Raw genomic sequence first — 24,550 nt, 5'->3', positions numbered from 1 at the left:
AGTACTGACCAGCAGCACTCCCTACTCTTAGTTTACGGGGAACTGTGGGCGGTTTCCCGTCCGCGGCAGCTTGGAATTCGATACCTCCGCGGTTCGGCGGTTTGGCGGGACTCTGGCAGGTGATAATACAATTCGGCTTGGTTCGGGAATGCTTCAAAAATGCTATTAAATTATAATCTTATATTATTATTCTTCTCATATTACTGCCATTCCATGAAAAGTGAGCAATTGCCGGGTCCGATGTCGAACACGAGGGTCTCGTGCGCAGTGACAGATCCCAAGACTGGCAGGGAAGCCCGAAAAGGCGCTCCGTCATCGGATGGCAACCTCGGTGAAAATCAACATTTTCAGGTTCTTCAAATCGTTAGTCACGGATAGTCCAGGCTGGGGGTGCTGATTCAGCTTCTTGGATATTCATCAGCAAAATGGCCGTTTCTTATCGTATCGGAGGTTGTAAAAGAGCAAATAAGTGTGATTGTATAGTGGTTGACACACAAGTTGGGGTAAACAAGGCCATCTGATAATTTCGGTGAAAGATCTGATAGCGAGCTGGCCAGTTCCTCAGCTTCGAGATCTCCTGGAGAAAAAAAATTAATTTAAGTAGAATAGCCTGTTTCGGCAATCTAATCTCATGGAACTAATCCTTCTGGAACAAATTATTAGTAGTTGAAGTAGGAGGCGTTGAGCTGTTTGGCTGCGCTCCGACTACCAAGACCGACTGCCAGACGCAGGAAGAAATAAAGGAACAACTTGCTCCAAGTTCCAACCCTTCAAAAAATTTATCGCCTGCTACTCCTCTCCTCCGCACGACTTCTCCTCATCGCTTCTCCCCTTCCCCATTGCGATCCTTGTCTTCCGCCTGCCCGAATCTCTATCTCGATCTCGTTTCTAAACTTTTCCCTCCCTAGTCGGGCTCGGTTCTGGCGGAGTCCCCGTTTTTCTTCGGCATAACCAAAACTTCAAGCTCGCTCATCGTCACCACCACCACCCGACCACAACACCCGGCGTCGCCTTCTCCTTTGCCCCTACCTTTTTCCTCTTTCCTCCTCTCCCCTCTCTTTTTCTCTCTTATACTCTTGCGGCTACGGCTGCTGGAGCTCAGTTGGCTTGATGGCGGCATCCGAACACCAAGTGCCGGGTGAAGAATATGAGTATGTCATACGGAGCTTCTTTTCCTGCCTCTTTGTTTTTTCTTTCTATCCCCGAGCGACAATCCCCGAGAAGTCCGAAGTTCCCTTCCGAACCGCCATACGTTTGGGCCTCGGGTATCTTGTGTGCAGCTTGCGCTCTCTTCCGCAAAAAGTTGGACGCCCTGGCCAGATCAAAGCTAACCGTATCGTGATGCTAGCTACGAAGCCCTCCCCTCAAATTATGGCCTTGGCCGGAATATGTTAGCCGGTGCATTCGCCGGTATTGCAGTACGTCTCGCTAATGGAAATTACACTGGAGCTCTCAATGGCGTTACTAACGGGCTGCATAGGAACACGCGGTTATGTATCCGGTGGATTTGCTCAAGGTACGATAATTCGCTTAATATGCTTTGGTATTATTTATATGCCGTGCGGATGGCTAATCATTGAGTTTCCCAACTGTAGACTCGCATGCAAGTCTTGCATCCCACAACTGGAGGACTCTATACAGGGTTGACACATGCGGTATCCACGATCTACCGCATTGAAGGGTGGCGAACACTATGGAAAGGCGTGTCGAGCGTGATTGTCGGTGCTGGTAAGCATATACAACGCCAATGGTGAATAAATTGGCGCATCCTCGGGCTGACCTTTGCGTTCTTGTTACCAGGCCCTGCGCACGCTGTTTATTTCGGTACATACGAGGTTGTCAAGGAGATGGCTGGTGGAAACGTGGACGACGGACACCATCCATTGGCAGCTGGTGAGATTGTAACTCACGCCGCGCTTTAATCAATTACTGACTTTTTAAAGCTACGAGTGGTGCCGCAGCGACTATTGCTAGTGATGCCCTGATGAACCCGTTTGATGGTGAGTCACCAACAATTTGATGCCGTCGCGACCGGTGTACGAGCTTCAGTCTGACATGAACAGTGATCAAACAACGAATGCAAGTCCATGGCTCCGTACATAAGACAATCTTCCAATGCGCGAAGTCCGTCTACAAGACGGAAGGTCTCCATGCCTTCTATGTCTCCTACCCTACCACGCTCTGCATGACCGTACCATTCACCGCCGCCCAATTCGTCGCCTACGAATCCATTTCTAAGGTCATGAACCCCTCTCTGGATTATGATCCCTTTACACACTGTATTGCTGGTGGTTTGGCCGGTGCGATCGCTGCCGGTATCACAACACCACTTGACGTGGTGAAGACTCTTCTGCAGACGCGTGGTCTTGCACAGAATGAGGAGATCCGTTCGGTTAAGGGACTCTTCGGCGCGGCATCCGTCATTAAGCGTCAGTTCGGTTGGAAGGGATTCCTGCGCGGTGCCCGTCCCCGCATAATCTCAACGATGCCTAGCACTGCTATTTGCTGGACCTCGTATGAAATGGCCAAGGCCTATTTTAAGCGCCAGGCGGACTAGGCTGGAGCAAAACGCACGGCTCGATCGCATGAATTCACTTCGCATGAGAAACGACTCCGTGGTGGTCTCCTCGACTAACCGAATATTCTCAACAACCGTAAATACGAAAAACAAAATCAACACTGAAAGTCAAGAACGCACCTTCGATAAAATTCACGAGCTCAATATGGCATGGGGACGCGAGTTTAGTGTGAGGAGTGACATACCAGGATACTTTCTACGGCCGATTTTCCATTCTCACTATGTATACACTCGATATTCTACTTCCGGACGAGACATTGCGAACAACTAGCACTGGTTTGGCTATGCTTATTGTGGTATCTTCGTTGACTGCTCTATGGGCTTGACGACAGCATATTCTTTGTCGCTTCTGTTTCCTTTGCTCTTGGATCGGAGTCAACGCTGGCCCAATGTATCCTGTATCGGGTTTTTCTTTTTGGCGTTGGGACACAGGGAGGAAATGCTTCGGGAAAACTCTTTTCTCATTTCATTCCATATATTTCTTTTATTTATTTGTGCGACGTTCTCTTTTTTGGATTGTGAATCATGTACTGATAGACATATGAGATGGTGGTGACGGGTCACCCGGTGGGCACACCGGCTGGACAACGATAGCCAGATAATATATAGGAGGAGACACAGGAATAAACCTAGGAACCATTCCCCCTTAAACAATTTTTCGCTTAAAAGCATTCTCATATCTTATTATTAGCCTGGATGTCTCACTTCATTCTCTGGTTATGCTTAATCAGCTGGGATAACGACGTCACGAGGGGAAAAAAGTGCCGATTCGCCGTCTTCGTCTTGTCCAACCAATTTCGAGTTGGAACCCCCCATCCATGATCCGGTTCCCAATTCTCTTTCTTTCTTCCGTCAAATCGCCAACTTCACTTTCAGCGGCCCCCGTTTCTCGCCGGACCAATTCGCTCCTTCTTCTCCGTCCTTTTACGCATGGCGGTGTCGCTGGCTGGTCCTGCATTTATCCGCTCCCCGTGAATCTCATACACCGGTTTTATGAATGATGCGCCCTAAGCCCGCGTCGTCGCTGCAAAAGACATATGACGACTGTTATCTGATGTGCTCAACGGCCGTCTACTTTGAGGGTCAAGTTCGTGGTCCCAAACGCACTACCAATGCTCTCTCACTGACGTAATGGTTCCTTGCAATTAGAACAATGAAGACGAAGCCTTAAGGTCTTGGCGATCAGCCCTGGAAACCATCTACTATCACAACGCCTATCGACTGCCGGCAAGCTACACCCCGAGCACCGAAACCGAGCGAGCGCTACAAGAATCCATTCGACAGCTTGAACTTCAATGTCGTGAACGAGTCGACCTCCTCGACGCACTTCGCGAGAGCCGAAAAGAAGATACTTCCAGTTCAAAGAAATCGAAGTCGCCCCCTCTACCTCGAAATAACATCAACGCTACCCCAGGCTGGATCGGAGATGGGACCGTTCCCGCAGTTGGATACACCGATCTCTCTAAACCACCTGCGATACCTCAACGGCCACTTCCTGGAACTACCGCTGCCACTACATCTGACCATACTTCTCCAGTTCGGCCGCCAGCAGTGAGGACGGAGTCGCAGACCTCTATGAAATCCAAGTCTGGCTCACGCACACCCAGCCCCGAACGGAGGAAGATGCCTTCTATGCCGTCCACGTTGCGCGATCCGACTCTCAAGAAAAAGAAGAAGGATAACACTTCACGCCGCAAGGATCAACGTCCGGCTGCTGCGTCTCAAGCGGCGGGTCTTGCTTGGGGTTCTATAACGCGCGTTCCATCCTCGGGAAACACGGCGAGCGATGCTGCGGTAGCATCCTCGCGCCAGAGCGTCACTAATGACTTAAACCTCAGGAAGGAGTCTAGTTCTCCTTCGGATAGAGCGACCAGTGATGCGGCATTGGGTTCCCCTCGTCCTAACCTTTTGAATGCTCGAAAGGACTCTGACATAACCCGGGCTGCGCTTTCTCGCATCTATTCTACAGATGAGCAGCCCACGAGAAGGTCACCTGCGAAAGTGACCTCGTCAACTCCGGGAACCCCGCCATTGAAGCACAAGCAACTCAGCAGCAATGTTGAAAGCCGGCCACACTCCGGCAATCGCTCCCGACAGTCCCCTTCAAAACCTGAATTAAGTGAACCACCTCGTTCAAGTAGCTCTCCGAAGCCGGCGGTTAAACCTAAGCCGATGGCGCTGAAAGCGCCGCAACCTACGTCAGCTCCGATGTATTCAGGATCTGGTGACGCGGCCTCAAAGCCACGGGCATCAGGTCAGGATCGGGATGTGGTTCATGATATGGGTAAAATGGGAATATCAGGGAGCCCGGTGCGACGGAGGCAGAGACCCGAAGCCAAACGCCCTATGACACCGCCCTCGAGCGATCCAGATTCCGTAGGGCGGAAGTCATATGAAGACGTAGATGAGGAAGATATGGCAGATGAAGATGCAGAGGATGACTCGATTATGAATGTTATGAAGAAACTACCAAAAGGCGTTGATGTTAACGCAGCGCGGCAGGTACTGAACGATATCGTCGTTCGTGGGGATGAAGTCCATTGGGACGATATTGCGGGGCTAGAAGGCGCGAAGAAGGCCTTGAAAGAAGCTGTCGTATATCCATTCCTTCGACCAGACCTCTTTTCAGGTCTCCGCGAACCAGCTCGAGGTATGCTGCTTTTCGGACCACCAGGAACTGGGAAAACTATGCTTGCACGAGCGGTCGCGACGGAATCCAAATCAACTTTCTTCTCTGTATCTGCGTCTACGCTCACCTCTAAATGGCATGGCGAGAGCGAGAAGCTCGTACGAGCTCTCTTTGGCTTAGCCAAGTCACTCTCACCCTCCATCATTTTTGTCGATGAGATCGACTCGCTTCTTTCAGCGCGTTCATCGGGAACGGAAAATGAAGCTTCACGCCGGTCAAAGACAGAATTCCTCATTCAATGGTCTGACCTACAGCGCGCTGCAGCTGGACGCGAGCAACCAAAGTCAGGCGACGCCAGCCGAGTTCTTGTATTAGCGGCCACGAATATGCCGTGGGATATTGATGAAGCCGCGCGACGCCGTTTCGTACGTCGCCAATACATCCCTCTCCCTGAACACCATGTCCGAGGCCAACAGTTGCGAACGCTATTGGGTCATCAAGTCCATGATCTCAATGACGAGGACATTGAAGTTCTCATTCACGTTACAGAAGGTAAGGCACCAATTCACCTCCCAACTTAAGTATAGCACAGGGGACTGATTTATTTCGTTATATATAGGGTTTTCAGGCTCGGATATAACCGCACTCGCAAAGGACGCTGCCATGGGGCCGCTCCGTAACCTCGGCGAAGCCCTCCTCCACACACCCATGGAGCAAATCCGGCCGATCTGCTTCTCGGATTTCGAAGCAAGCTTAAACTCCATAAGACCCAGCGTGAGCAAGGAGGGTCTGCGCGCGTATGAAGACTGGGCAAGACAATTCGGTGAGCGTGGCGGCTAAAGTAACACTTTCCACCCAAAACCTACCTTACCCTATATCTCTCTGGAGTTAGGTTGTTTCTTTCGCCTTTCCTTTGTTCCTCTTTCCTCCTCGGCTGTTTCTGTATGGGCTTCAACTTGGGCTTGTTGGATTGGCGAACGGGGAGGGTTTTTTCAGTGTTTCTGTATTGTATTGTCTCTATGGCGTCTATATAAATGCCTCTAGGTGCATTTTACCCGTCTACCCTATTATTTGTTTTCAGCACGGCGAAGCAGGTGGACTAGGATTGATTGGACTGGACGGGATTGGATCGTTATAGGATTGGAGTGAATGAAACTATATTAGTTCCACAGGGGTTGCTCTTTTTTCTTCAAGCAAGGTAGCTCGTTACCCAGCTTACCGTAATCCCGCTTCAAGGTCATTCATTTAGTAGGTATCTTATATGGCTATATAGTAGTGAATATCAGTCGGCGTCATTGATTACCTATGTATTCTTACAACCCCCCAATCCGAGCTACGCAGCAGACACTAATAGCATTTTTAGAAGCGAGACAAAAAATCCCGTGCCCATGAATCTCACTGATATAAATGAACCATATCATACCATGTATCACAGCACTGGTTGATGCCTACCTGTAGTTCGAGGTCTTAGATATAAGTAAAAAGAGGCCAGGGCAGGAAATAGAGACAGTCAAACTAAGACCCTAATTCCATACATAAAGTGCCAACCTAGGTGCGAAAATTGAAAGCGAGCGCTGAATCAGGTATATATGTATGTAGATATACATACCAATGAGTTAAGAACGTAAAAAAAAAAAAAAATAAGATAAAAAGGATGGGGGAGCAAGATAGAAGAAAAGAAAGGTACGAAGATCTTGTTAGGCTCAGGAAAATCAATTCCGAATTGAAGGACTGATTGCCGGTACGATAATAGATACAAACTATGATACTCGAGAGAAAAAGAAGAGGGATATTCCAGACTCGGCAGATAAAGTTTTTTATGGTATAGTATGGTCGGGTGGTATGATACTGGTGGGTATAGAGAAAGTAATCAACGAGTCGGATTTAGGCAATGTAAGCATAAAATATAGATAGATATATAGATATAGTATAGGTAGCGAGCGAGGTTTAAGGAGGGGTTGAGTGAGATAATGACCATAAAGTAAATAAGTGGATAAGGTACGTAGGTAGTTAGAAAAAAGAAAGAGAAACAACATGACTTATTTGCTAACTTTAGCCTTCTGAGAAATGCAGGAGTAAGATATGACATGCCCAACCAGTATCATGGTAAATGAAAACGAGACGCAAGGGAAAAAAAAAAGGACGGTGAATGAGAGGGATTGGTGGGGAAGAGAAGAAGAAGAAAAGAAAAAAGAAATGTGGTATCTGGACACCGTAGAGTCGAATGTACGGAGGACGAGAGAAGGAAGCGGACAGGAAAGAAAAGGAATAACAAGACAGGAGTCTCATGACAAACCACCTTACAAATCTATCAAACTGCCACCCTGTTGTGGCTGCTGCTGTCCTCCCCACGGGTTACTGGGCTGTTGAAGATAGCCAGTCTGCTGGGGGACAAATTGCTGCTGTTGCTGTTGCTGCTGACCGAAGAATGGGTTATTTCCGGTGTGAGTGGCCCTTAACCGGTCCAAACCTTGACCTGCAGAGTTGACGAATGTTCCGGGAGCAGTGTGTTGCGCGGGAATACGCAGGTCTCCGGTGTTACCAAAGGTATCCTGGCCATCTCCAGTAGCCAAGAGTGCGTTGAGGCGAGCAGCGTGGGGGTCCATCTGGGGCTGGGGCTTAGGTGGCGCCAATGTCTGCTGCGGCTGCTGAGTTGGCTGAGGAGCCTGATAGTTCGCGATGGGGTTCGGCGATGAGTACTGGTTTGAAAACTGATTAGAGAATTGGTTTGTCGCCCGATCCTCTGACAGGGTGTTCAGAGATGGGGCGCCAGACGTTGCGGGCCTGGGAGGCTGGGATTGTTGGTTACGGGCGAATGGGTTGTTAGAGCCAGTTGGCATGGGTTTCAGGGTATCCGGCTGGTTGCTGGCCCAGGGGTTGTTGGAACCAGGAGATAGCATATTATCTTGTTGCGGTTGCTGCTGCGGCTGCTGTTGTTGCTGAGAAAACACATCCGTTCCCCAAGGATTGTTCGTGCTGAAGCCGGTGGCCTGTGGCTGAAGGGTAGCCTGCGGCTGCAAGAAATTGTTCTGTGCATACGGGTTTTGGTTGTAACCTGTGGGCTGTGCCTGGAAGCCGTTGGTATATCCATTCGGCATTCCGGTATTCTGCCCCTGAAATCCAGTCGGGTTTGCATATTGGTTGTTCAAAAAGCCCGTCGTCAAGGGCTGCTGGGGGTTGATTGGGTTGCCGAACCAGTCGACCGCGCTCTGCTGCTGGTATCCCTGGTTGTAACCAGTAGGTTGAGGCTGCGCCGCAGGCGTGCTGTCATCAAAGAGAGACTGGGCGTTACTTTCCTCCAACTCACGCCTGCGAAGCTCTTCTTCCTCCTTACTCAGTTTAATCGCTTTCGCGAGGTCCTCATCATTATCTTCCCCATTGGCCTTTGCTCGCCGCCGGCGCTCTTCTTCCGCTTCGTGCTTGCTTGCTTCGATCGCCAGGCGGTACTCCGCATCATCATCCTCATTGCCCGGGCGCCGGCGACGCTCTGGGCGACGTGGCGACACTCCGTTCCCGTGGCCGCCATGGAAATCATCGAGTCCACTCACGCGGGACTTCCACAGTTTGCGGTCGGATCGCTCACTGCGCAGTCGGTCTTCGTCCAGGATAAGGGCGGTAAGTTCTTTCGCAGCAACACGCACTACAAAGTGACAATCACACATTAGACGGCAGTTCATCAGAGACCTATAAATTCACAGAGAACTCACCATCCTGACCAACATCCCTACTTTCTTCGTCGACATATTGGAACTCGCGCAGGGTCTTAATGATGTAAACGTTCTTCCGAGCCCATGTGACAACAAGTTCCGACCCTTCGTGAAGACAGTAGTCAAGAACCTTCAACGACTTAAGAACGTGGCGCCAATTCTTGCCCTTGTCATTAAGTCGCTTGTCTAACATATCCATGATCTCGTAGAAGTCCGTCGGACTAGTGACGTAGTAAAGTCAGCAATGTGTCGGGAAGCCCACTGTCCTCAGGGATGAAAGGAGCCTACCTGCCAAACGTCATTGACGCAATCTCTGCCATATCGGTCCCCGTGGGACCCCAATGGTCGTTACTCGTCGCTGTAGAGGTCGCAAAGGTCAGCGATCAGCCAAAAGGTCCGACCGAATCGGGCAGCCGGATGAACAAGGAACATACCATTTCGGACTTTCACTTGGACTGCGGAATAGCCCTTTGTAACGTTTTTCACGCTGCGCACGACTTTCGACATTGTGACGGCGTGATGTGAAAGAGGTAGAGAGGAGGGCGTCTAGAAGTAAGGTTCGCAGGAGACGGAGGGGGCGCAGGAAGCCGGTGACGCTGGTGACGCTGGTCGGTTGGACGTCGAGGGTCGGATAACTGTAAAGAACGCCCGGCGAGGCAACGAATGGATTCAGTGAGATAGTGCGATTGGAGCAGAGCCAGTCCGTCTCCCCTTGGCGCGAGTATGGAGGTGAGTGGGAGTTGGGAGAAGAGAGATGATGGTGGTCTCGTCGTGAGTCTCAGTCTAGTTCTGTTAGTGGCGTATGTAAGCCGCGTTCGGAATAGCCTGGCCGTATCCCCTTGGGGAGAACGAAGACGAAGAGGGGTATGCTGGAGGGCGGAGTTGGATCCGGCTGGGATGCAGAAGCTAATCGCCCAAGAAGCGAGGGGTTCTAGAGAACAAATTCGAGAAGAACGCTGGACGATGAATTCTTCATTGAACGCTGGTCGTGGTTGTGGCGCAAGGCTGACGACGCAACTTTATCCAACGATTTACCAGCGCATCAAAGCGCACAACCAAGAGGTGAATAACGCCACTACAGACTCAACAAAAGGAATTACAAGAGACAGCTGATGAGAATTGGTCCGATCAATAACTCACTGTCGGAGCAGGGATTCTTGCAAGGGACTATGGCAGAATAGGGGAGGGGTCCAGCTCCTTTGGTGTACAGAATGTTAATGCCTAACGGACAACACTTCCTGCGGAGTAATCGACGGCCTATGGTTCTTTGAGACTCGTCAAGCCGAGAGTATAGTCTACTCGTACGAAGTACAAGGTGACATCTGGTCGGTGTTCATGTCTGTGCTGTGGCGGTGCTCTGCACTGCTGTCCGATGACGTCTTTATCGAAGCTATACACACTCTCGTCCCTGACCAGGGAATAATCAAAATAAACATAGCAAGTCATTATTTATCGATCCGTCATTCATATCTAAACTATTTAGCCCGAAATATTAACAGTAATCAAAAAAAAAAAAAAAAGCGTAATTTTCTAGTTGTTTCCTTCCATGCTCAAATACTTTTCTTCCGCTCCCTTGATGCAGGCAATGTTTGCACCCAACTTGTTCAGCGTCTCCACGTATTCGTCGTATGGATCCGAGTCAAAGACAATGCCACCACCTGCTTGCAGGTACGCCACACCGTCTTTTACAAGCATCGTCCGCAGCGCAATACAGGTATCCATCGCTCCCGGAAGCTCGTCGGACCCATCGACCGTGGCGATGTTGTATCCAAAGTAACCAACTGCGCCGGCATAGACCCCACGCTTCTCACCCTCCAGCTCTGCAATAAGCTGCATAGCTCGCACTTTCGGTGCTCCCGAGACCGTGCCTGCGGGGAAAATTGAGCGGAACGCGTCAAAGCGAGTTTTCCCTGGCCGTAAAACGCCAGAGACTTGTGAAACAAGGTGTTGGACATGAGAAAATTTCTCGACAACCATAAGACGGTCGACCTGAGTACTGATTGGATCACAAATTCGGTTCACATCGTTGCGCGCCAGATCCACCAACATAACGTGCTCTGCGCGGTCTTTCAGACTGCCCCGTAGCTCCGCAGCAAGCGCTTCATCTTCCTCGGCGGTCTTTCCACGCTTTACTGTCCCAGCGATAGGGTGGGTGATCATACGACCCTTTTCTTCCTTAGCCAGGAGCTCGGGACTAGCACCGACTAGCTGGAAGTCCTCGCAGTCAATGTAGAAGAGGTACGGAGAGGGGTTGACGGTACGGAGATGGCGGAAGAGGTTGAACGGGTGAAGCGAGGTCGGCCGAGAAAGTCGTTGGGACGGTACTGTCTGGAATATGTCGCCCTTGGCGATGTGCTCCTTTAGCCTCGTGACGTGTCGTTCATACCCCTCACGCCCGATGTTGGAAGTATACTCCTGGTTCTGAATTATCGGCCCCTGGGGAGGAAGAGGAATCTCGGGTCGTAAAAGAGTGTCGATAATGCGTTGGATCGCTGTTTGACCTTCTTTATAGTTGGCGTCGAGTTCCGCGTCGTCACTTGTAATCGGGATGTAGGTGACCACCTTGACAACTTGGAAAAAATGATCAAAGGCGACAATGGTATTGAACAACATGAAAAGCGACTCCGGTATGCGAAGGATATCCTTGAGCGGCCGCGCAGTCTTGGGCTCGAAGTATTTCACGCAATCATATCCCACGTAGCCGATGGCACCACCGGTGAGCGGAGGGAGAGTCAATCCGGGCACCGTCGCAACTCGGAAATTCGCGAGCTTCTCCTCCAGAATCGGAAGAGGATCGCATTCGGGGCCATGTCCAGGGCCAGTCTTGAGGACTGTGTGGGGGTCTAATAGGATCAAGAAACGGCAAGGTTAGCCCAGGCCAGAATCTATCAGCGTCGCTCGCATCATCACATACCAGCACCAACAAAACTATATCTTCCAATTGTTTCGGTTGTCGCAGCACTCTCATATAAAAAGGATAATTTAGACCTGTTGCGAGCGCACCCAGGTTAGCCTCTTCCCTCCAATGCAACCACCATCCAACACCGTGGTGGCCGGGCAACTCACTTTTCAGCGAGTTTCAAATATGCAAGCGTGGGCGTCAATAGATCTGCCGGAATTGATGCAGTAAGCGGGAGGAGGTTCGGAGAAAATTTCGAGTTCCTCGACTGGTTGATCGCATCTCTGGCGGTCTCAATGGACGGCACGATGGTGATCTGAGTCACGAAGCAGTATCAGTACATATCTCGGCGCAATTCGGACAGGATGACCAGGAATGGACACGGAGAGGTCCAGAACAGATAATTTTGGAAATAAAAGGAGACACTCACAGGTGGCGCCATCCTTGCTGTTACCACTACCAATGGGTGTAAACAAATGACTTTCTTTCTTCTTGTGCGGGGACTTGGAAGGGTGAAATTTGGCGGAGAAGTGGAGGGTTTGACGATGCAATGGCTTGACCGCCACCAGATCGCCAGCTAACAACTTACTACTGTCGACCGAGATTCAATGTCAATTGCCTATATACAAGTAAATATGTGAAGCAAATTTATGTTGCGATATAACCAGAATGGGAGCTGTTGCATTACACTTAACATGTCCCTCTACTATACCTCGTTATCCATTGACCGCTTGACGAACTCCGCCGATCACGAACCAGCCTTCAATGAACTAAGGACAGGGCTAATAGAAGTTCGGCGGATGAAGATCCAAAGGCCAAGGAATTTCTCTGGATTTCAAGTCCGTCAAACTTAAAGATAAAATCTACTAGGATTCTGAAAGCCAGGAGCCTCCCAAGCCGCTGAAAGACCTCGTGACTGCCACTTGAACAGCGTCAAGGCTGAACTCTTCTTTAGCCCACTATTGATCGCCTGTCTGCGATAAAACTCTTTATGTTCCATATTCTTCTCTATGTACGAGTTCGAATAATCACCACCGTCTGGTCCAAAGTGCCCCTACTGACTCTACCAAACAGCGCTACCAATAATAATGGACGCCATCCCTGCGCCAGGCGAGCCTTCAAATCCCATCACAGAACTGGACCAAACACTACTAGTTGGGGAAACAAACCCTCCAGATGCCAATGAGATCATCTCAAACCGTCTCACCCGGCTCGCGCATCTATCAACCCTCCATGAGTACCAAACGCATCCTTCAACACTTGATTCCAGGACGGTAAACCAATGCCTCGACACTCTGGAATCATTACTAGACCCGCGCTCAAATCTCACGAGAGAGATCGCGCTATGCCGCCCTTCGCAAACCCGTCCTGGATCTGCTATTAACTTGCCTAAGCCGCCAAGGAAACTTGAAGGCCCGAGAACACCGCCCATCTCTCCTTCGAGCCCACATCCTCGTTCACGTTCCTTGGATGCGGTTTCGGCAAGTCGATCGGCGCGAATGAGCCATGACCTAGCAGCTGTCAATGACAAAGTGAAGATGCTCGGTGAGGCATTCCTGAAGCGCCACGAGGAGACGCTCTACATATACTCGCTATATGATAGGGAGCGAAAGGGGCTGCGGCACCGGATTACTGAATTAGAAGCTGAGATTGAAGAACTGTATGTGGCTATTTTCGTTCCATGGCTGATATGCGGACTAAATAACTGACGTATCATCGCTCATAGGCGAGCCGATATGCAGGAAGACTTGGCCGAGCGGGAAGCGCTTCAAGGTACTGTACGTGGATTGGAAGCTTGGGTCGACGGAATGCGGGAAGAGTATCAGTTGGCGCTTCAAAAGATCTCAACAGAAGCACCGAGCTATGGAGGGCGAGGATGGTGGAAGAAAAAAGTTAACAAGCCCGGTGGCTTCGACGCTGATACGCTTTTTGAAGGCATCACAGCTTGGATGCGAGGATGGACGGACGTTGAGGAAGAATTTCGCAATCGAGATAAAGCTCGCAGGTTCAGGAGGGAGAACAAGCATCAAAGCCAACATAGAGCTCCTCCAGATATCGACTAATGATCAAAGAAGCTTCGACTTTCAATGGTTCTAAATGAGATCCAAATGGTAGGGACAAATGTCCGATGTGATATTAATCCTTTTTTATATCATTTGCTCGTATCGCCCAAGGTTTAGAAAGCTACAGCGACATAGAATAGAAAAGAAACAAGAAAGAGTCAGAGTATCCACCCATGGCCAGTATGCTATCCCTAACCGCGCCTTTCGCCTAATTCCAAGTACTCTGCGCCGTTTTGTATCGTCTAACCCAAGCATATATCAACGTGTAATTGTAATCATAGTGATGATTAAGAGAATGTGACGAGGTCCTCCACTCCAGAAGGTTTGTTGGTAATATTCCTTCGCTAACACACCCTAACTTAGGATAGTGCGCTTCTACCGACGGTGGCGGGAGAAATTGACGGCTTGTGCAAAGACACAAGTCTTCCCGTCTTAAAGTGTGAATGGGCTCCTGGGACCCATGCCGAGGGATTGTTTGTATTGCTTATTTTGCTCAGCAATATAAGTGATCTGTCTCGAATGGTAATGGTGCCGTAAGACGGATGGCACTTAAAAATAGAGAGCTGGTCGTCGCCGGCTCAGCCTTCTTGTGTTACTGGCATTAAATTCGTAGGCGCCATCATGGACAGTGATGTAGCGTCACCGTTGCAGGTTTATGATTGCCAACTGTAGAGAGGCAATTAGTTTTGCTGTTGAAACTTAGCACGGAATTAGCGATACACACCTGGTTGCCAAACCCGAATGCCAACTTCTTCCCATCAGTATCCCATGTTAGCGAACGATCCTGTACGTCTTCTAACGTTCCGTTGTGACCATTAACGGCAGGTCCCTCCTCTGCCTTTGAATCCTTGTGTTCTGCACTTGGAGACTTCCACGTAGCCATCGCAGGGTCTCCGCGCTGGGCGTTCCAAATTGCCAAGCTGTCTTTGCTGGCGGCAGCAACAGCATATCCATCCGGCGAGAAGCAGCCAGCTAGAACGGGCGATGACTGACCGAGTGACAAGCGGTGTATGCATTCGAAGTTTCGAGATTCGAGGTCAATATGCCACAGTTTTATTGTGTCGTCTGTGGAGGACGACGCAAGTATTAATGGTTGGTTTGGCTGTTCGGATGGGTTGGGTTTAAGCTGGATGGCGGTGATATGACCATCGTGAGCGTCGTCCAGGCGAATATCGTGAGTTGGAACCCAGAGTGAAGCACCAGAAGAAGACGCTGCCACAGCCACGGGTGAAGGGCCGGGGTTTGCGCAGCGAATGAAGGTCCATGGCTGCTCAGGGTCGCCGCCAGAGAAGGTCTTTGAAAGGTGAATACTTGAATCAACGTCGCATTGGTAGACCGACATGCCACCGCACGCAAAAACCTGAGTGCGACCTAGCCAGCTGACATCAAAGACCGAGTCGTCGACTATTTGGGGAGGAGGAAATTCTTCCGGTCGTAATGAGTCGTCCCAGAGAACCAGCTCTGACATTTTGCTATCCGACGCAACAACAATCAACTGAGAGCCACTTTCCGCCCATTTTAAACCAGATATCATTCGTGGGACTTCCGGCAATAGGTCCACAGCATTTCCAGCCACGTCGTACATGGTGATGGAGCCTCGCATGTCATTGTAAGTAGCAACAGCCAATTTCTGGCCTAGAGGGTCCCAAGCTACCGCTGAAACCAACACATTATCGCCTTTATTTTCGACTAGTTTTTCCTGAACCGGTTCAGCGGTCGAAGACAATTTGTACAGGCTGCAGAAAGTGTCACCAGCTGCAGCAACAACCGTAGGGTCCTGCGGTCGCCAAAGTGTTGTGGTCACGTGGTCTTCACCAGCCACATCAATGATGGCGGTGTCGGGGCTGAGGTCGGCGGCCTTGGCGGGGGTGATCTGGACGCCAACACTCTGTCCAGTCGTCAGGGTAAAAGTCGGTGCCGCGGTTGGTTCCTGGTCCTGCAACGCCGGTCGGATCCCCATGTTCACATCCCCGTCACCATCCAATGTCGCTGTCTCTCCTCGCGATGGTGATTCTGCAATATCTGGTTTGCTCTCAGTCGGAATGCCATTCGTAGAATCCACATCCATAGCGGCCTCGTCTCCATTAGCCTCTGCGCGATCGTCTTTGCGCGATGTCTTGACATTCTGCGGCACGGCAATTTCGGCCGTCGAGTGACCATTGATCATTACCCCATCTTGCGCAGGCGAGACTGGCAGTTGGTCTGCGCGAATGCTTGCCTCGCTTGGGCCTTGCGGTTGCTGCTCTGGATCAAAGGGCTTCGGCCCAAAAAAGTAATCTGAAGGCTCATAAGGGACTGTGTTCCCCTCCTATTAGAATAAAATTAGATATAATCTTTCACATAGAAAATGGAAATAAGTCAGGTGAAAATATGGAAGCAAAAAGAAAAGAAAATCAAACGCTGGAATAAATCGGGGAACGTGCCTTGTCGAGTGACTGTTCAAGTTCGTGATACTGAAGGCCCTTCTGGACGAGGGACACTAGCGCGTGAGTCCGAATATAGGGAGCAAAAGGTAAAGTCTGCGGATCACGATTCCAAGCGCGTTGAAGTGTCACAGCAGCTTCGCCATGACCTGAGAACGAAAGTTAGCCGTAGACAATTACATCAGGTGAAGATGACAAGCGAGGTTTAATATTTTTTTTTTTCGGAGAAATTGATGAGTGGTGGAGAATGGGGGAAAAAGAAGAGGTTTACGAACCTGATTCTTGAAGGTACCTAAGCACCAGTCAGTATTAATCGCAAATGAGTGGGAGAATGTGGGAAAGCCATTTTTAAGGCAAACGGGACGCACCTCCATATCAGATAATTAACGTGATGCGATGTAAGAGCCGGGTTTGCCATTGCTTGTTACATATGACAGCTAGGGAAGCAATGGTGGACGAGCATCCCAGAAGGGGGAATTTAGGTAGGCAGCGGAAGCGTCACGTAGGTGAAATGCAGATCCGCAGAGGGATTGAATCCAAAGGGGGAAAAGTTTGCTGGCGGAACCTGGTGGAGGCGAGTTGAAGCCGAAGATCGAGAACGGGCGGATCGGGAAAGGGGAAAAAGACTGGAGGGGGAAAATGGGAAAGAGCTGGGAGGGCAAGCTGAAGATGCAGACGAAGAAATATGAATTGAAGGGAGAAGCGCGGCAGGGTCTGGGGATAGCCGATGATAGCTCAGGACTAAGCAAAGTGGGGATGTCGTTTGGGAAGCAGGCTCTAGACAGGTGATCAAAAGAAGGGCTTCGCAGTGTTGGACATGCTATGCACCCTGAACGGCGACGAAAAGGTGCAGAAGCCTAGAAGGAACAGACAAAGGGAGGCCGACGGGACGGGACAGCAACGTGTGTCGGGACTGGCAGCAGACCCGCAAGAGAAGTGCAGAATACCGGAGACGGGGACGCAGTGTTCTGGCAGTTCGCGATGGAGGAGTGAGACAGAAGAATGCCAGAAGGATGTGGTGCGAGATGAGACACGATGGACTGGTCGGAGATGGAACCACGGGACGAATGAACGCCAGACTCGCGGGCTCGCAGGCTCAGCTGGGAATTCTCGATTTCTCCAGGCGGCTCTGGGATGCGGATTGAAGGTTGGAATCTCAAAAAAGTGGACTGGCGCTTTTCGGGCTTGACTCCTCGTCCTAAGTCCTTAACTCCTTGTGGCGTCTGACCCACGGTTAGCCTGCAGCCGGGCTGCCAGAGATCGCCCAGTGCAATGCCTGGACGCAGTTAGTGTTGTCGCTGCCGCCAGTATTAGTGTCCAGCAATTCCATGCGGAACACTTGCGCAGGACAGGTTGTGAACACTGCAGAATTCATATATCCTCTTGATATCTGTCTTGTCATCCTCCGGTGTTTACAGTGTAGGTATACTGAAGTGAAGGGTAAAGCATGAACTTAAAAGCTGCCCTCACGTGTCAAGAGCCTGTAACTGCCTGGGGCATCCTTAATATTCCACAGGTATATATGACTAACCGGTGCTTAATGAACGTCATTATTCGGCATCCCGAATGTACAGGGCAACGCGATATAACTGATATTCCTAAAGTGCTAGATAATATCAAAATTCTATTCCTGCATAGGGCCAAGGAACTTCATCTCTCCACACTCATACGACTTTTACCGAACGCATTGACTCGGGATCTGCTGTGGGAACCAACAGCCTAGAGCGCCCAGTCGACCGCTTCCTGCCAGCCTCCGCCTCCGCCTCCTTGGCCGAACACTCGACAACTTTTGGGCTTCACAACAGCCTGCGGTCTGCGTTCCCGAGCAGCCGCAAAGCTTCTCCCGACCATGGTTCCCAGAATCAATATCCCTCCGGCGACTCGTGTCTGCCTCATCAGTCTTATCACCCTCTCCTTCCTGTATAACATCGCCCGATGGCGCCAGCTTGACACAACCCCGGGCACGCCAGTCATCTCCCCTCCGATTCCCTACCTAACGCTGGTCCCGTCGCAGTTTATCTTTTATCCTTGGACCCTCCTCACGGCGACTTTTGTGGAACAGAACATCTTCACCGTCCTGCTGAACGTCGCCACTCTATTCTACGGGGGAAAATACCTGGAGCGAGGGTGGGGCTCGAGAGAGTTCACCAAGTTCATTGTTACCATCGCCGTTGTACCCAATGTCGTGATCGTGCCGCTCTACATCATATGGGCTGCGATCAGAGACGGTCCGAGTAGCGGGTACGCCTTGTTCTCTAGCCAGGAATGTACCACTTCATGCACACCCCCTGCTGACTCGCCCTCATTCAGTGTCACACAAATCTGCGGCGGTATCTCGATCCAAGCCTCCTTCCTCGTCGCATTCAAACAACTTGTCCCCGAGCATACGGTGACCATTTTTAAGGGTCTCATAAAGATGAGGGTGAAGCACTTCCCCGCGGTCTTCCTGCTACTGAACACGCTCGGTGGAGTACTCCTGGGGACAGATGTTGCGGCCACTCTTGCATGGTTCGGTTTGATTACCAGCTGGACTTATCTTCGATTTTTCAAGCGGCAACCAGACCTCGGCGGAACGTCGACCGATGGACTGGGGATCAAGGGAGATGCAAGCGAGACGTTTGCTTTCAAATGCTTTTTCCCCGACGTCATGCAGCCACCGATTGGCGTTATATCCGATTTCGTCTACTCCGCGCTCATCTCGCTGAAAGTGTGCACTCCATTCTCTGAAGAGGAAATCGCATCTGGAAACCAGCAAGCTCTTGCTCGGGGAGAGGCAGGCCTTCCGAGCCTCCTCAGCAACCGAGGTGGGCGAAGTATGGCCAAGCGTGAGGAGGCGGAGCGGCGGCGAGCCGTGGCGCTGAAGGCGTTGGACCAAAGGCTCCAGGCGGCTGTTGCTGCACGGGCACAGCCGAGCTCGTCGGGCCCTAGTCAAACCCAAACAGCAACACCGTCTGTTCCGGGACAAACGATGTTGGGTGAGACTAATTATACGCCGGACCATGCTTAAACGCGCCGCATCTATTTCTGGAGTTTGGTTATAGGGTCACTGGGATAACGAGAGCGGAGGGTTGGGAATGCCTTGACCAGGACGATTAGTCTAGGGGTCTAGACTAGGCTCTTCTTTGATTGTGATATATGTGATTTATACTATTAGCATTGCATCTGCTTGTATGTAGCTATATATCTGTTTTCTCCTTCGTTGCGATTTCGAATTCCTTTGCTTGCCGCAGCTCTACCAGCGAAAACTGCAAATTTACATATTTCATATTACCGGGACTAGCCATCATGACTTGCTACCCAAGTCTGGCCTTCTGGACGTTCGCCATACAAGCATCTCATGACTCTTGAGCGTACTGCAGCTGTATATGTCCCTTTAGGGTGAGGGTTCTTTAACGCATTCGTATTCACACAGATTGCCTTCAAATACTACAAATACAAGTGCCGCATGTCAAATAAGGGACCATACACCGGTTATCCGCTCCCCACGCGGGAAACTACCAATGGGAAAGGCTTAATATTGACTTTCTAAAAGAATTAAAAACATGCAACGCCCTTCAGTCAGTATCCTCGACCCATTCTTAGGTGCAATGATTCCGTTGTTTGCACAGGGACGAAGCCTTTATATGGCGGGTGGAGTGCATATCGTTGTCTGAAAATGCGCATTTTGGGGGAAGCACGCCTAGAAGGGCTCGTGAAATCGGTAGATCTAGAGTTCCGTTGGTCCTTCGTGCCCTGGATTGGGAAATGGAGATTGATATATTGCCACTGCGTACTTTGTGTGCCATGACGAGATACGTAATGTTTTGCAAATTATCTACAAAGAGCTTGCAGAATAATATTTTTCTTGCACAGGTGAATCGGCCCTTGTTAGGTCGGCTCTCAGACGGGTTTGTCCGACTTGTTCCTTGTGGTCGAATTTGGTCCCCCTAACCATGTGCATGGCTGCTTTAGAATATTTCATCTATGAATATGACCGTTACCATTGATGCAACCTGTTTTCTTATCCTATAGCAGCTGTAAATACATCCAATTGACATTGGTAGGGAAGATAGAAGAGGAGGGGGGTCCTCGACAGTATTATAGACGGTTTGTCATCTAGCCCTAGCCCGTACTCATGGCTGTTTGCTATGGTATCCGTGTCGACATGGAATTCGCGAATGAGAACCAAATCAAATGTTTTTTTACCAGATACACAAAACAAATAATATATCGATAAGTTTACGGTGGAGACAATGTTGTAAACTAAGCTAAATAACAGATACCTAAAGAACCATTGGCATGAGATTCAATGGAATTCATCCATTTACCTTATGCATATGTTGCAGAAGACTTCCTGGGCCGGCATCTTATCGAGACCAACGTTCTTATGACACCGGGACTAGCCATGCAATAAGTGTGTTTAGTCCGTGTTAATGATACTCTGGAAATTCTCATGGCTATCCAATTTTTGAAACGATATTCTCTGTAATGGTCTTTTAGTGGCGTCGATAGATCGCAGAGACAAAGCGCATACTGTTTCCAAAGCAAACCATCATGCCTTAATAGGGTCTTCTGTTTTATTCTCATAAATAAGCAAACTCAGGTTGCAGTATGAGGAAGAAGTGAATTTACCCACAGTCCTCAGTGGCTTTTCGCATATGTATCTGCCAGACGCCAAAATTCACTTCCCTTACAAAAATCCTACAACACAAGTCCAACGGAAGGTAAGCTCGCCAGTTTCATCGTTCCCTCCATTTGGATAAATTGGAACACTGAAACTTATTTTAAAGTAACTCTACATCTGTACTCATGGGTGAAATAATTATCCTTGGCACTCTGCCTGATAATGAGTTAAGAACTGCGCATGTTCTTCATGATATCATGAAGCACCTCACTTTCAACATTCTTGCAGAGCTTCCCACCGAAGACCTATATTCCTCGCAATTCCATCGCACCCCCGAAGAGAACGACTTCCAGCTTGAAACGAGACTGAAACTGGTTAGAGATATATGCTCCATATTAGAGACATTAGCAACAGTACCGACAATTGGGGCTCTTGGTATCACATGGATGGATCAGAGACAACAGCGTATACTGTACAATGCGATTCTGGAAGGAATTGTGAATACCAACTACGTGAACAAATTGCTGTTAACAACATGGGAGAACATACTTGAGGCTCGGTTTGCGCAAATAGATGTCGATTATGAAGTACCAGGAATAAGGGTCTTTGTTGGTTACGGTTCTTTTCCCGAGGACAGATACGCCGGTCATCAACATTTAGGGATACTGTATCCATTCGACCGAGATTCCATCCAAAACGCGATATCTCAGGGCATTAAGAAGAACAGAAGATCGGTTGCTCGGGGGACGACGTTGCGAACTACAAAACCTCTCCCTCGATATTCTCGGATTTATCCTCAAATAACATCTCCAGTTCAAAGCGAGGATATGTCATGGAAGGTGTTTCCAGATATTTCTTTCCCTGATCTTTATGAGGTTATATTGCGGCTAGCATATAATCTAGTTACGAACGAATATCCTCAGCTAAAGCATATGCCCTATCGGCGAATCATCCAGGCTTGCAGTGGACCTCACAGGCTAACGAATCGGCTTCTGGGGTACGTTGATCCAGCTATTCTAGCCCTTAAACACAGGAGCATTACGATTGAAATGCAAGTCACGAGTATTTCATGCATTGCATTGCATATTTGTCAAATCACTAGCTAACAGATAATACAATGAAGATTAGATAGAATTGGGATAGAACAAGAGCACCAACGGAGACACTGGCCTCTGCACAGTGGTTACCTTGATTATATTACTGATGACGAAGATCCCCGGTACTTAAGGTTTTATGTTGGCCAGGCTACTACACCTGAAAAACGTATCAATGAGCATGTCAAGTTTGCCGCTAGGTCGCAACCTGAGAGCCTCCATTACTTTGTCATTTGGAAAGGAAGCGGGAGGAGAGCTATGAATTTTATCAGGCTGTGGACGTTGCACGATTTTGACTCGCTAGATGAAGAATCTGCTGTCATCTTTTCTAACCTGCTTGAAAAGGCACTAGCTATATCATTTCAGTCTGTGCCTCTCCATGCGGTTGAAACATTCTGGGGACCTACACAGAATACTTATTCTAATGTTGGTCTGAATGTTCTTTCCCCTTTATATCAAGGGATCAGCTTAAAGGCCCATATCCGACAGGCTTACACATTACATATGGAAGATTCCCCTGATCCACATATCCAAGTGTGGCCAAGCTTCCGAGAGAAGACCAGAGCGCCGGATAACACGATTAGAAAATGGCATAAGGGCGAGGTCTTGATGAAATGGTCACAATATCTTGACTCATTCCGGTCAGCTGTGGAATGTACAGGAACTATTTTAGGAGAGGAAATTTTTGATGCTCCGATCTGGTATAACCAAGACATGCGTCATGTTATTGCGCGAGCCCGAGATCAGGTTTCTACCTCCACCCATTGTCTTACTGGGGAGACAGTGTCCGAGGAGTATCCTGTTGGCGATCCGACTTCGAAAATAGGGATCATACTATCAACGTGTCCAGTACGTGTTGATGCTAGCAAGGCCGGAGCGTACGTGCCATGGGGAATTCGCGAGAGCGGATTTGACGATGAGGCGTGTCTCCTGTGGGTTGCTGACCCTCGAGAGCATAGCTATACAAGACACTCACAGGCCTATGATATCTCATTAAAGGTCACTGAGGCATTAACTGCTTTTAACAGTAGCATCATCCAACAGAGCGGGCTAAGGGTTGTTATATTGGATAGAACCGAAGCATCTAAATACGTTATCCCTGGACTAACGGCGGGGTCAGTCCGGTTTGAAATGACTTTCTATTGCGGCCGGGTTATTGGATTTCTTGAAAAGGAAGATGGTAGACTCAAAAGAGTCTATTTTGTATGCCCTTCTTCTCTAGTCAGCTTATGGGCAAATGCAGGGCCAACTTTACAGAGAATTGGGGAGATATTTAAGCTTACAGCAGCTTTGACTTCTACATCTAGGATCCGGCCCTATTTCTGCAATTCTTCAGCAGCTGTACATCATATCATCCGAACTTATAGTGAAGAGAATAATGGCGCTGAAAAAATGACTGACTTGACCCTTACACCAATTCTCCAGGCTTTTCTTTTTAGGAAAGGTTTTCGGACAATACAGGATATTTCTCGCCTTGAGGAAATAGGAGGCTCTTTATCAAGGGGTCTAATGCTGCTGCTCTTTACATTACGACGACGGTCAAAAGCATTCGGTAACGCCAATGGCAACAGCAGGCCATTGACGCAACCATCTGTACCTGCGCAAAGGAGACATGTTTTTGGCAGAGGCGAACTTCAAATGATGGAGACTTTCTACACTGCCGCCCAATTGGTCCAACCCTCTTCTCAGGTAGCGCGGACTTCGGGATATCGGCTTCATGATATCGCACTCGAATCACTGGGGCAAGTCGATTACAATGAGGTCAATGAAGTGGGGCAATTTGCAGAGGAAAAATCGGAGGCTATAGGGGTATTTTTGACACCTCAGGAAGACTATTTGGCTGCTGAAGTCCATGATATTGATATAAACAGCGCCTCCGATGAGCTGTTTCCGGCAACAGAGGGTGATACCGAGTCTCGGGTAGACGCGGGTATTTTGCATATTCTACGCTCAGGGCAGCAACAACCACCGTGGGGGAGAGAGCGGGATATGTCAATTCTTAATGGCACTGAGTACAGGGGGTCTTGGAGCATCCGTGACGGCACGCAGGTACATGTTGGCCCAGATATCGCGGCTATCGTCCTTTCCCTTGGTGCTGGACCTCGCGACAGGTTCCCACCGAAAATTCTGGTAAAGGCAGAGGTTTTCCCCGGGAAGAGGCATCCCAGTAATTGGGCTTTGGAGTCTCTTGATACTGATCCTGGAGCTAAGGTTGCTTTCCTTGTTACCCATCGGAAAACTGAGTATCTTCGAGCTGGAGGAAAGGGGAATGCCCGCAAAGCTAACACACTTATGGACTGGCTATCCAACTGCCCGGTCGAGATAATCGCAATGCGCCCGAGGAGACATATTAATGCACATAAATCTCAAATAATACGCCCCTTGAACTTACCAGGCCAAGGGACTTGGTACACGGATGACCAAGGCAATCTCGTGAAGTCTGGCGGTTGAAACTACTTCCGGTTATTCCAACAGTTCGTTTTCGTGTTTGTGGGCTTTGTTGAATGATGCTGTAGATCAAAATATAGCTNGCGAGTTAAGGGATAATGGTACT

General features: G+C 49.4%; 8 protein-coding genes across 8 annotated transcripts; 5 read left to right on the top strand and 3 right to left on the bottom strand.

The window, feature by feature from the left end:
- The first annotated feature begins 744 nt into the window (after positions 1 to 744).
- Positions 745 to 2,755, top strand: mrsA (putative mitochondrial carrier protein). Its single transcript, XM_040852151.1, has 7 exons — positions 745 to 1,151; positions 1,349 to 1,418; positions 1,481 to 1,516; positions 1,596 to 1,728; positions 1,801 to 1,893; positions 1,944 to 2,000; positions 2,064 to 2,755. The coding sequence occupies exons 1-7, from the start codon at positions 1,111 to 1,113 to the stop codon at positions 2,555 to 2,557; spliced, it is 924 nt and encodes a 307-aa protein (XP_040703529.1). The 5' UTR covers positions 745 to 1,110; the 3' UTR covers positions 2,558 to 2,755.
- Positions 2,756 to 3,578: 823 nt separating this feature from the next.
- ASPSYDRAFT_30567 (putative AAA family ATPase) lies at positions 3,579 to 6,047 on the top strand (the record flags this gene model as incomplete). Its single annotated transcript, XM_040844793.1, has 3 exons — positions 3,579 to 3,665; positions 3,728 to 5,759; positions 5,827 to 6,047. 3 exons carry the CDS (start codon positions 3,579 to 3,581, stop codon positions 6,045 to 6,047), a joined length of 2,340 nt encoding a protein of 779 aa, XP_040703528.1.
- A 1,460-nt stretch (positions 6,048 to 7,507) lies between these two features.
- ASPSYDRAFT_149978 (epsin) lies at positions 7,508 to 9,421 on the bottom strand (the record flags this gene model as incomplete). The annotated part of the gene is given in 4 exon segments (XM_040841962.1): positions 7,508 to 8,891; positions 8,911 to 9,135; positions 9,203 to 9,272; positions 9,349 to 9,421. The coding sequence occupies 4 exon segments, from the start codon at positions 9,419 to 9,421 to the stop codon at positions 7,508 to 7,510; spliced, it is 1,752 nt and encodes a 583-aa protein (XP_040703527.1).
- A 1,023-nt stretch (positions 9,422 to 10,444) lies between these two features.
- Positions 10,445 to 12,255, bottom strand: trpE (anthranilate synthase TRP2; the record flags this gene model as incomplete). The annotated part of the gene is made up of 4 exons (XM_040852035.1): positions 10,445 to 11,757; positions 11,829 to 11,902; positions 11,981 to 12,129; positions 12,244 to 12,255. 4 exons carry the CDS (start codon positions 12,253 to 12,255, stop codon positions 10,445 to 10,447), a joined length of 1,548 nt encoding a protein of 515 aa, XP_040703526.1.
- A 646-nt stretch (positions 12,256 to 12,901) lies between these two features.
- On the top strand, positions 12,902 to 13,876 carry ASPSYDRAFT_57262 (uncharacterized protein; the record flags this gene model as incomplete). The annotated part of the gene is made up of 2 exons (XM_040849342.1): positions 12,902 to 13,473; positions 13,540 to 13,876. The coding sequence occupies 2 exons, from the start codon at positions 12,902 to 12,904 to the stop codon at positions 13,874 to 13,876; spliced, it is 909 nt and encodes a 302-aa protein (XP_040703525.1).
- Positions 13,877 to 14,346: 470 nt separating this feature from the next.
- ASPSYDRAFT_892534 (WD40 repeat domain-containing protein) lies at positions 14,347 to 16,916 on the bottom strand. The gene is made up of 5 exons (XM_040852141.1): positions 16,668 to 16,916; positions 16,575 to 16,591; positions 16,300 to 16,448; positions 14,601 to 16,184; positions 14,347 to 14,542 (listed from the first exon to the last, which is right to left on the bottom strand). Exons 1-5 carry the CDS (start codon positions 16,715 to 16,717, stop codon positions 14,516 to 14,518), a joined length of 1,827 nt encoding a protein of 608 aa, XP_040703524.1. The 5' UTR covers positions 16,718 to 16,916; the 3' UTR covers positions 14,347 to 14,515.
- A 1,141-nt stretch (positions 16,917 to 18,057) lies between these two features.
- ASPSYDRAFT_44102 (rhomboid family protein) lies at positions 18,058 to 19,607 on the top strand. Its single transcript, XM_040846790.1, has one exon. It carries the CDS (start codon positions 18,149 to 18,151, stop codon positions 19,304 to 19,306), a length of 1,158 nt encoding a protein of 385 aa, XP_040703523.1. The 5' UTR covers positions 18,058 to 18,148; the 3' UTR covers positions 19,307 to 19,607.
- A 1,480-nt stretch (positions 19,608 to 21,087) lies between these two features.
- On the top strand, positions 21,088 to 24,447 carry ASPSYDRAFT_67817 (uncharacterized protein; the record flags this gene model as incomplete). Its single annotated transcript, XM_040850418.1, has 2 exons — positions 21,088 to 21,899; positions 22,083 to 24,447. The coding sequence occupies 2 exons, from the start codon at positions 21,088 to 21,090 to the stop codon at positions 24,445 to 24,447; spliced, it is 3,177 nt and encodes a 1,058-aa protein (XP_040703522.1).
- Positions 24,448 to 24,550: the final 103 nt, after the last annotated feature.

Source organism: Aspergillus sydowii (assembly GCF_001890705.1).
Source record: "Aspergillus sydowii CBS 593.65 unplaced genomic scaffold ASPSYscaffold_4, whole genome shotgun sequence".
NCBI lineage: Eukaryota > Fungi > Ascomycota > Eurotiomycetes > Eurotiales > Aspergillaceae > Aspergillus > Aspergillus sydowii.
This window is presented reverse-complemented; position numbering and strand designations above follow the sequence as displayed.